General features: G+C 44.6%; 1 protein-coding gene across 4 annotated transcripts in view; it reads left to right on the top strand.

Moving 5' to 3' along the window:
• Nucleotides 1–8030: 8030 nt before the first annotated feature.
• The window catches only part of CCDC60 (coiled-coil domain containing 60), a 157870-nt gene continuing 154420 nt past the window's right edge, over nt 8031–11480 (top strand). For 2 of the 4 annotated variants that reach the window (XM_023647055.2, XM_023647054.2), the window contains exon 1: nt 8057–8632. In XM_023647055.2, the coding sequence (XP_023502823.2) occupies nt 8543–8632 (90 nt within the window). In that variant the 5' untranslated portion in view covers nt 8057–8542. Of the gene's footprint in view, nt 8633–11480 lie in introns of all 4 variants that reach the window. The other 2 variants (XM_005612563.4, XM_023647053.2) reach the window with 2 other exon arrangements.

The raw sequence follows: 11480 nt of genomic DNA, 5'->3' as shown, positions 1-11480 counted from the left end.
CTGCAATTAAAAAAAATTTTTAAAAAGGACTAAAGGAAGCAATATCCAGATCTCACATAGGGCTGGGAATAGTGCCTACTCCCACTAGCCAGACTGGAAAAGCTCATAATTTATGGACCATCAACTAGAATACTTAGAGAGGTTTGCTTCAGTAACAGAGCAAGGTTAGCCCCAGAGTAGATCTGTCTAACAAGGCTTAAGCGAGTCCTGAAAGGATCAAACTCAACTATGCTCCAGAACAAAGTTTATGAACACGTATAGGAATACAAAAATACCAGCACCCAACAAGGTAAAACTTACAATGTCCAGCATCTAATCAAAAATTATCAGGCTTACAAAACAGTAGGAAAATATGACCCATAACAATATGAAAATCAACCAATTGAAACTGACTCAGATATGCCAGTTATTACGTAGGTAGAGAAAAGACTGAGCAGACACATGGGAGATAAAAAAGATCCAAATTGAATCTCTAGAGATGAAATCTACAATGTCTAAGATGAAAGATACCCTGGATGGGATTAATAAACACTGAAGAGAGAAAGATTAGTGAAATTGATGTAGTAATATCTATTTTCTTGAACACGTTAGTCCCAGTTATTTTAAAGTTTGTGTCTGATAACTCTAATATCTGGTTCGCCTTTGGATTTGCTTCTATTGTTTCCTGTTTCTCTTGATATTTTGTTATCTGGGTCTGTCTCCTAACTATGGCAATTTTTTATTGATTTCCAGACAATGTGTATGAAAAAAATTGTACAGATATTTTGAAGCTCTGAATAATATTATCACACTTCAGGGAGGAATACTTCTGATTTCTGGCAACTAGAGGAGGGAGATCCCTAGTCGGAGATTGAGTTGATCTGAAGCAGGTTTTTGGTCTTTGTGAAGGCTGGTCTATTTCCTGTTTGCCACCATTCTTAAGGTATAGACCATCCGTGGATTCTAACCAGAAGGAAGGAAGTAGAGAGGGAAGGAGAAAAGAAGGAAGGAAAAAAGACAGGAGAGAAGGAAGGGAGACCTCCTAGGAAGACAAAGAACTTGGGAGCTAATAATGATAGCTAAAATTTCTTTTGTACCTAATATGTTATGTTTCTTATCTAGCATATGTATTAACATACGTTTTGTTTCTAACACATGTAGATGATACAGATATATAGACAAAGAGATAGATAATTATGTCATTTAACCCCCTAATGGCCCTAGAAGTTTGGTGATTTGATTTTTATTCTTTGTCATGAGGAAACTGAAGCTAATATAAGTTAAGAAAGTTGCCCAGGGTCACAGAGCTAACACACAGAATTAAACATCAGAACTTAAACACAGTTCTGTTTGGCTTAAATTCCAGGCTTTTTCCCCTATACTACACGGCCTCTCAGTTGAATTTACCCCCAAGTCTAGCTCTTATGACCCCACAGTCAAGATGGCCTGCCTCATGTGTGAGAGGATAATTTTAAATCCCAAATAGGATTTGGGGAAGCTGGGACAGGAAGGATTAAACTAGTCAGTAAAGAAGATTAAACTAGTCGACTCTTTCCAATGCAGGTGACAAAAATCTCAACTCAAATCACCTTAAGGAAGACAGTACCAACAGCCTCAGCCACAACAACAAAATGCTGTTCATGGACTCACATAAATAGAATGTTTTGGATGGTCCTAGCTTCAAGCCCACCTGGATCCAGGCATACAAACAAATTTTGTCAGAATTCAATCTTCTTCTCTGTGAGTTGGTCTCATTTTCTTCTCTTACATAAAGGCTTTTCCTTATGGCATGAAAAAATGCCCTCCGACAGAGCCCAATTCACATCCCTCTAGCTCCATCATCTGAAAGGAAGTCCCCTTTCCTTGAGTGTCTTATTAAAAGAAAACAAAACAACTCTGGTAAATAATTCTAATTGGCCCGACTTAGATGACATCCTTACCTCTGGTCCAGTCACTGTGGTCGGGGGAAATGAGGTTCTCTATTAGCCAGGCATCCATGATGAGCTCGCTCCTGTGACCCTTGCAAGAATCCCACCATCAGAGTAGGACAGGACCAGTTCCCAAATGGAAGTGTGGATTCTGGACGGGCAAAAGCAGCAAATGCCCACTACATGAAGTCTTGGCTATGACACCAGGCCCCCACAATGAGGGGCGGATGACCAGCTAAAGTTGATCTCGGGTCTCTGTGACCAACAGAACTTCACCCCGCTTGACTGCAACTACCCAACTGGAGATCCAGGATGAGAATAGACTGGTTCCTATACAGTACTAAGAAACTGGTTGAACAAATTGTTGAACAGTCACAAATAGGAACTCCATTTTAGCAAGCACTCATTTAAAAACCATGCTTACAAATGGATCTGCAAAAATGAGAGGATGTTTGTGTCTTATGTGAAAAGCAGCTTACAAACAGGATGTGTGACAGGGGTTCCTACCCCTACCTGTGTGTTCAAATCACCGGGAACTTTATTTTTATCTAATTGAAAATTCAGTGATGCCTAATATTTCATTTTAAGTCACTGACTCTGCAGAGCTGTGTTACAGTCTTTTTCTGTTATCCCCAAACTTCAGTAAAATCCTACTATACACAGGCCTGGGAAAGTAGTATTTTGAGGGCATAAATAAATTGAGGTGGAGAGGGAAATGGAGCTGGGGCCAGGATGAGTGGTGTATTTGTTTCCTGGGGCTGCTGTTACAAATTACCACAAATAGGATGGATTAAAACAACAGAAATTTATTCTCTCCAAGTTCTGGAGCTGGAAGTCCAAGATCAAGGCATGGGAAGGACATGTTCTCTCTGAAGGTTCTAGTGGAGGACCCTTCCTTGCCTCTCTCCTAGCTTCTCTTGTTGCTGGCAATCTGTGGCACTCCTTGGCCTGTAGTTACATCATTCCAATGTCTGCCTCCATTGTCATGTGGCATTCTTCTTGTGTGTCTTCTATCTCTCTGTTCAAATTTCCCTCTTCTTGTGTGGACAGTACTCATGGAATTAGGGCCCACCCTAATCCAGTACAACCTCTTCGTAACTTGATTATATCTGCAGACTCTTGTTCCAAAGAAGGTCACATTCACAGGTAGTGGGGTTTAGGATTTGAACACAATCTTTTGGGGGGGACACAATTCTACGCACTACAGGTAGGAAGCAGGCTAGGATGTGTACTGAATGGGAAATTGCAAGCTACCGGGAAACCTGTGGGAATGCCTCAGGGCATGTTTTCCTACATGGGATGGGGTTTGAGATGTCTTTTGTGGATGTTAAAGCAAAGGCTTCCCCAGAAGGCTGGAGAAGTTCAAGTCTTCCAGGTGGCCTGGAAATCCCAAGTGTCTTGACAGAGTTTGCAGAGATAATCCCAGGTTGTTCTGCTGAACTGAACACACACACACATACACGCGTTTAAGTGAAAGAGCATCAAGACAGTGTGAAGAGTGCTGAAATAAATCGCTGAATTTGGAACCATAAAATCTGGGTTCTCAGACAACCTCTACTGCTAACAGAGCACTGAATCCAAGAGCTCCATTTTCTACCTTTGTAAAATGAGATTGACAATTCCATAATTCCACACTGTTCCACGGCCCAGGATGCTGGGAGATGAAGCATGTAAAAGTAAAAAGCATCATCCATGGAGGTAACTTAGACCATACCCTACGCCTCCAGTGGGGGAAATTCACTAAGAATATTCCTGGAGGTCACACTCCTTCCTCGGCTACCAGGCCTGGTGGACAAAAGCAAAGAGAGAAAGGAGAGAGAGAGGTTCACATTGCATTTTCTTCTCCTCATTTACAAACACCCGAGTTCCCCTCCCCTTCTTGGGGTGCAGTATGGAGGATATGGTAGGAATGGCATATAGGGCCACGGAGCCCCCAAGGGGCAATGTGGCAAGCACTCGTCCTTCTTCAGTGAAGCACAGGGGTCCATAGAGGTGGTGCAAATACACATTATCCAGTGGTATTTCATCCTGGCAGCAATTCGTCAATAGATTGCCAGCTACCAGGCATCAAGGGAGCCCCAAATTTTACTCTTGCCCTGGGCCCCATAATTTGTAAATCCAGTGCTGACATTTCAGTAAAAATGCCCAAAGGAATTCTCTGGGTGCTAGATGCAACACGGAAAAGTATATTAAAGATACTCCGAAAATGATGACTTTTCCAATAAGTTTTTTAATGCCAAACATATGTGTGACTGACCGAAATTCGAGCGTTTATCAGATTTTGAGATTTCACTTCAGCTGCCCCAGCTGGCGTCCGACACATTCCCAAATTTTTCTTCTACTTGATACCTCTATCTTTAATCCCGTCACATAACTTTCTTTCTGGCAAATTGGGAGGAGAGAGCGCCTGTTACTTCATGTCTTTCAGTTCCTATAGAAGAAGGTCCTTTATGGGTCCGATAGGACCAATTCATGGATCCAGGAACCAAGGAGTGGAAACAGGAGTGGTCACACTGCCTGTCACACCCAATGACTCACTGAGGGTAAGTGTCCTTCCCATTGCTGCAATTCCGGGCTCTGCGGGGTTAAAAGTCTTAGTTCTTAAAGATGACACTCTTGTGCTGAGACACTGCATGGATTGTATTGAAGATTAGCGATACTGTATTGACAGTTTCCATGGGCACTTTGGACTCCTCGTGTCTAGGAACTAGCAGGCCAGAAGAGGAAGTCACCATTTGGCAGAATTAACTGACCCTGATCAGGGATTACACCACAGGAGCAGGGAGGAATGTGTGCAGAGCCAGGGTAATCCGCTTGGGTTCCTATTAGTGCTCATTTGCGCAACTTTAACTGGCGATGGGCATACACAACCACCTTGGGACATTAAGGAGAGTATATCTACTTCCGGGCTCAGAACCCTCAGGAGAGAAGATTTTAGTCACACCACCAGCTAGGCCATGAGGACCTGCAGAGGGAGGCGCGGACATTGAGGGGAATTCAGAATGGATAGTGCAGAAGGAAGAGGATAACACCAGCTGCAACCCTGAGACTAAGTACAGCGAAGGGGGCGGTAGTTTGTCCCACTAATCTCCCTTTTCTAAGTTTTCCCTCAGGAAGAAAGGCCCACAGGAACCATGAGAGGAGCTGCTCCTCGGACATGTATCCTTCAGAGGATCTGTGCAGCACACCAGGTGGCCTGTAATGACCATGGAGGTGTCCACTCAGATGTCCCATCAGGAGAATGCTGCAGGGAGCAGAGTTCCCTGACAGGTGCTGTATCTTTGTATCCACTGCATGCTTCCCCACTCCCACTCGCTGATGCTCCCACTCAATCACTGAGCAGGGTGGGAGTGCTAGAACCAAGTCTTTCCTGCCCAATGGGGATTCATCTAACAGGTAACTTTGGCTCAGGGGCTCCCAATAAGGCTGGCTGACACTTTCTCAGAACTGTGTCTCAGTGTGTGGCTCTTCCTACCCAATCTTTCCTTCCCTCTCTCCTTCAACAGACTCTCCATGCCTGCTCTTGCTTAAGCTTTTCCCCCAATAAACCTCTTGCATATCTAACCTATTCTGGCATCTTCTTCTTGGGAGATCTCAGTGATATTCCTTTTTGTGTACTCTTTCATTTTGTGAGTGTGTGTGTGTGTGTGTAAGTTTTCTCCATCTAGCTAGATTGGGAGACATCATGAGGCCTGGGAGTTTTTTCTTATTAACTTTAGCTGACGTGAACGAGTACCGGATCACCCTAGAAAATATTTTGGTTCATATGCTCCATAAAATCACACTAGCTAACATTTATTTATTCAGCATTTATTATGTGGCAGGTATTGTGTTAAAAGTTTTATGTACATTATGTCATTTGGATGTATGTACTATTATCCCTTTTCTGGAATAAGCACCCTAAAGCTTTGAGAGGACAAGTTACTTACTTTGGGTCACACAGCTGTTAAGTGTCACACTTGGGTTTTAAACAGTGGCTTAACTAACATTCTATATTGTCTCTCAAGCTCTGTTTGGAAAGAGCCTTAAGTGTCATCTAGTCTAACACCCCAAATGATCATTTGAGCCACCCCCACCCATCAAGAGGCCATATAGCATTTGGCTGAATACCTGTAATGCTGGGGAGCCCATTCCATCCCTACGGGACTAGCCCTTCATGAACAAGGAAGGGAAATAGCATGCATCGAGCGCTTACTGGGTACCAGACTCTATACATTCATCATTTCACTTGGTCCTCCCAACTGTATAAGGAGGGCACAACCATCATTATTTATATACATGATGAAATTGGGCTTGGAGAGGTGAAGCGACTTGACCAAGATCTCACTACCAATGAATGGCAGAGCCAGGATTTGAACACAGACCTTTTTGATTCTGAGCCCTTTCTACTTCCAGTTCTCACATGGCTCTGACAGGTGGGTATTAATACCAAAAGAAATAAGAGCTACCATATATTGAGCACTTCTTTTGTGCTAGGCATTGCACTTCATATGGCTTACTCATTTGGTTTTCATCTTTGTCCTATGAGATTATCATTGAGGCTGCTCAGTGCCCAAACCAGACTCCAGAGCTCATGCCTTTTAAAATGATATCCTGGTGTATTTCATCATTTTGAGCCAAAACTCTCCTCCTATTCTTTGGGCTCATACAGAACAGGTTGAGTCCTTCTTCACCAAGCCTGTCCCTCAAAGCCACATGAAGACAGCCCTTTGTCTGTTCTGCTCGGGGCTGAACATGGCCCATTCTGTCTTGTTTTCTCATCTTCTTTCATCCCCAGCCGCATCCTCTGAACACAGTGCAGTTTATCTGCATCCTTCTGAAAGCACTTGCTGATTGCTTAATGCTTCCACAAAGGAAGTAGGAGGACCAACACCTCCCATGACGGGGAAGGTCAGACTCAGGCTCCAGACAATGGCAAGAAAATAATGACTTCCAGATGTCAGCATCTGGAGCTGCGTGGCTGGGCATTTTGCATTCTGTGGCGTGTCATCTTGCAGCAGATGCCTTCTAAAGAGAAGGTGAGGTCATCGTGTGGCCATGATGACATCATCATGCTCAGCAGCTCAAGGTTTAGAGATAAAACATGAGTTAGATTGATTCAGTGTGAAATAATGCCAAGGATAAAGCATGCAAATCAGAAGGTGTGCAGTAAATCTGCTACAAGCTGGCACTCTACCCCATAGTGTTATTGGAAGGATTAAATAAATTAATGTACGTAAAGTGCTTAGGAGAGCACCTGGCACAGCACAGGTGATCAATAAATATTGGTTAGTAGTAATATCTGCCATGAAATGAACACCACACTGTAAGAAAGACTAATTCTTCCTGGGGATGGGGTGTCAGGAAATAATAATAATCCTTGCCACTTAACTAGGACTTCTCATGTGCTCAGCCTTTACATACATTGTCTGTTTCAATCTTTGACAACCTGTGGTAGTTATTTTCCCCATTTTAAACATTTGGAAACCAAGGCTCAGCAAAGTTCGGCATCTTATCCCAGGTCATGCAGCTTAGTGGGGAAGAGTGTGGGTTCTAGAATCAAACAGGTCTGGCTTTGAATCCCAGCTCAGGCACTTTCTGTGTGACCTTAAGCACGTCATTCAATCTCTCGGTGTGTCAGTTTCCTAGTCTGTAAAATAGGGTCATAAAATACCCTCCTTAAAGACATTCTGTAAGGATTCAGGATTGAGTTAATATGTGGACAACACTTAGAGCCATATCTAGCACATTCTAAGCAGTCAATAAATATCACACACATATACATACATATGTGTGTGTGTGTGTGTGTGTGTGTGTGTAGGCTTTGAAGGAGGAGTAGGAGTTCGTCAGAGGGAAAAAGGAGAGAAATAAGTGTCTCAGGTTAAGATAATTGCTGGGCAAAAGGCACACATTGAGCTACCCAACCCAAGACACAAGAAATGACTAGTGGGTTAATGGCAGGACAGAGCAGAGTTTGAAAGGAAGAAGTGTCTTGTAGTTAGGCGGAAATGGTTGAGGTCCTCAAGCCTGAGAGGAAAAACCAGAGTTCGGAGAATGTGGTTCCCTGGCCAGCTGCCTGCTCCCAGCCTCCATCCGAGCAACCTCGCGGAGTTCGCGACCCCGCCCCCACCAATCCCAGCCAATGAGGAAGCCTCCCATGGCGTCTCGTTGCCAGGCAACCGAGTGGGCCCCAGCCTGACAGTTAGCTGCTGCTGTCGCTCCCTCTCAGGGGGAACCTGAGCCTCAAGCTGGGATCGCCTTAGGATGAGGATCTGGGGGCCCGTCCATGGGCCCCCCTCATATTTTATCCGTGGAGTTCTATTTTTTCAGTTCGTATTTTATTTTTGTTTATAGATGAGGAAGATATCCTCTTCCAAAGAGGGGAAAGCTCATAAAAGTTTCTAACTTTCTGAAAAATGAATAACTTCAGGCTTACCTGATTCCACCCCATCCGGACCTCCTTATCCTGTTGGTGGGAAACCCTGATGAGTTGCTTTCCCATTACTCCTGGGCCAGAGACCTCTTTGGAGTCTGTGTAATTGGCACTTGGGAGACAGGGAGAAATTGGTGCCTCTCACACCAGTGGCTGCTGAAGTAGAAGAATCCGGAAAACCCCTTCCCTTGGGAACACCGGCTAAGACTGAAGGGTTTCCAAGATGACCAAGATACCGGCCACCAAGAAGATTCAGAGTTCCTCCAACTTGGGTGGCCTCTGGCCGTTTTTTGCCTCAGACCATCTAACACCGGTAAGTCTCCTCTCTCGGCTGAAACCAATCATGTTTTCCAGATCAGGTGAAGCAGGAATTAGCTTCCAGACCAACAAGGAACAGGGAAAGAGAAGAGTCATGATGTAATTAAATTGTCGAGACACATCCCTTTTGCTATCAGTGGTTAGTTTCTCGTAAAGAATGAAAATGCCAGCCAGAACGGTGAGCTGGGCCACCCTATTAGCCAGTAATTCCAAAATGATGGAATAAATCGGCAGTGACACTGTAGACCACCAGAACAAAATTAAGATGAATTGTAGGTTTGCTGTCGCCAAAATTATTTTCAGAGATCCTCTGGGCTCAGGGTACGTGCACAGTCTCTCTCTTACACAGAAACAGCAGAGTGTCACACTTTTGGTTTTGGAGTCTGACTTTGCTACGCACCAGTGATTGACGTTAGACAAGTTGCTTAGCATCCCTGAGCCTTCATTCCCTCATGTCTGCGGAGTGAGAACAGGAGCGTCAGCTAGGCAGAAACAGTGTGAGGACTAAGTGAAGAAAGATATGGAAATTGTTTAGCGTGGTGTGAACACTTCATAGTGTGTATATACAACATGAAATACTGTTGTTGATTTGAAAGAGAAAAAAATCATTGGTATGTATTTAATGACTGGAGTCAAGAGTTTCTGTTCTTAAATAATCATAACTGGGTAGGCCAATTATGTCATTGCTAAGTGTGTCTTTGTTATTGTAGCCCCTAGCCCCTATAGCACCACTGATTGGCCAAGGTAGGCGAGCAGTGAGTGGGAGAGAGGGTCAGAGGCGGCACCGGCCCACTGTGTCCGCCCACAGATGGCTCAAAGTCCTGGCCCAGGAAGGACGAGGGGGGAGTCAATGCACAAAAGAGAGCTTACGCCTCACCCATGATTCCGTGGTAGTCCGAAGTGTTTGTGAGCTTCTGTTTTCTAAGGATTAACACATCTTTATGCATCCCTCATTGCTCAGCCCTCTTAGCGAGCTCACTCTGCAAGATGCAGTCTTCATGTGTCTCCTATCACCTCAAAATGCTACACAGATGTGGGTTCCATCCAGAGCAGCCCCCTCTGAGATTGAACTTGCCAGCATAGCAGTGGGGGAAGGGAAGGAGGGACGGATGAAGAGTGAGGTGGACTGTTCGGAAGCAGAGGTGAGTGTGAGAGCATGGGTGGTGGACCCAAATAGCCTGGGTTTCAACCCTGCGTCCATCTCTTGGCAGCCCTATGACCTTGGACAAGTTCTGGAATTGCTCTGCTTCAGTATTGCCAGCTGTAAAATGGGCACACCAGAGTGCCTCCTCATGGGATGGCTGAGAGCATTAAATGATTCGTACCAAGATCCTAGAATAGTTCTTGACACACGTGAGCACTCCCTAGATTTTAGTTATATTGTTATTCATTTAGCACATTATGGAAGTCCTGTTATGTACTAAACACCTGCTCTTGTAACAAATGAGACCTGCCTTTCAAAATTTCACCATCTATAGCGTGTATGTTTTGGATCAGGAGGGAACGAGGTAAGAAATAGATAATTACAATGCAGGGTGATGAATGTGCTGGGGAAGTATCATTGGGTGTTGTGGGAACACAGAGAAGCGACAGCTAATTCAGACTCGTGTGTGTGTGTCTTTGTCTGTGTGTCGGATTTGGGGAGGAAAGAAGCCATGTACCCAAGTAAACGCAACAGAGTTTTCCATCCTGGGATAGAAAGGAAGAAAGTAGAGGAAGATACAGAGGTTGGGATGATGGGAAGGTGGCTTCCAGGGAAGTCAAGAGAAGGAAAGAAGGCTTCCAGGGAAATAAGACCCCAGGCACAAAAGACTCATTGGGATCCTGCTGCCCTCACCCCACTTTCCAGGAAATCATGAAAACCTCAGGGTGTCCCTGGTTCACACCTGAAGGATTGTGCCTTTAGAAATTTCAACTTTTTAGAGCTACCGTAAAGCGTTGATCAACCTAAACCAGGCTAATCAGAAAGTGACAAGCCACAAGAAAAGATGCAGGGATTAATATCAACTTGTGGTGTAAATTAAACCAATAATAATCGCAGTGATGATAATAACGACGATAACTGGCAGGTATCAAGTACTCATCACGTGCTGGGTTCTGAGCTGAAGTCTTTACAGGTGATATTTCAGAACCATTTACAACACCTCAAGGTGTGAACTGTCACCTCCTCTTGAGATAGACGGCAACACTGAGGTTCAGCAAGGAGAGGTCCCTTCCCCAAGGACACTCAGCTGGCAAGGAACAGAGCAGGGATTTGAACTCGTATCTGTCTGGCTCCGGAGGTCAAGCCCTGTCTGCCTCGCCATGCTAATCAAGCAGTGACAGTGGTTAACACATGACGCGGGGGATACTAAAAGAAGGCTTGAGGCACAATCTCTAGCTTCAGATCATTTTCAGGTTTGTTTTGGGGAGGGGGGAATGATGCATAAAAAGAGAATAATAAATACCAGACAGCCAGGCAAGTGTCCAGTGGGAACTGATCTGAGGGAAAATCTGGCTTCCCAGAGGAGGAAGGTGAGGCGTCGCTGGGCTCCAAGGCAATACCACTTACCCTGAGTCCACTGTGCGCTGGGGTAATGGGCGACCCCCGGGGAAAGCCCCGCATGCGTCCTGAAGCCCTCTGAACCCAGTCGTTCTCCTTCTCACAGGGATGGAAGTTGCTATATTGTAACTAATGTTACAATGGCACCCTGCCTGGTACAACATCTTCCTGTAGTTTTTTTCAACAGAAGGAATATGAATAATACATGCAAATCCTCTGCTTGAACATCTTTTGTTGAAGAAACTTTCTAGCTCGCCCTATGTCGGGCTCCCTAATCTGTTTAGGGAGTTCTTTTTCCCTT

Source organism: Equus caballus, chromosome 8 (assembly GCF_041296265.1).
Source record: "Equus caballus isolate H_3958 breed thoroughbred chromosome 8, TB-T2T, whole genome shotgun sequence".
Lineage (NCBI taxonomy): Eukaryota > Metazoa > Chordata > Mammalia > Perissodactyla > Equidae > Equus > Equus caballus.
Note: the sequence above shows the minus strand (reverse complement) of the source record. Positions and strands in the feature narration are given on the sequence as shown.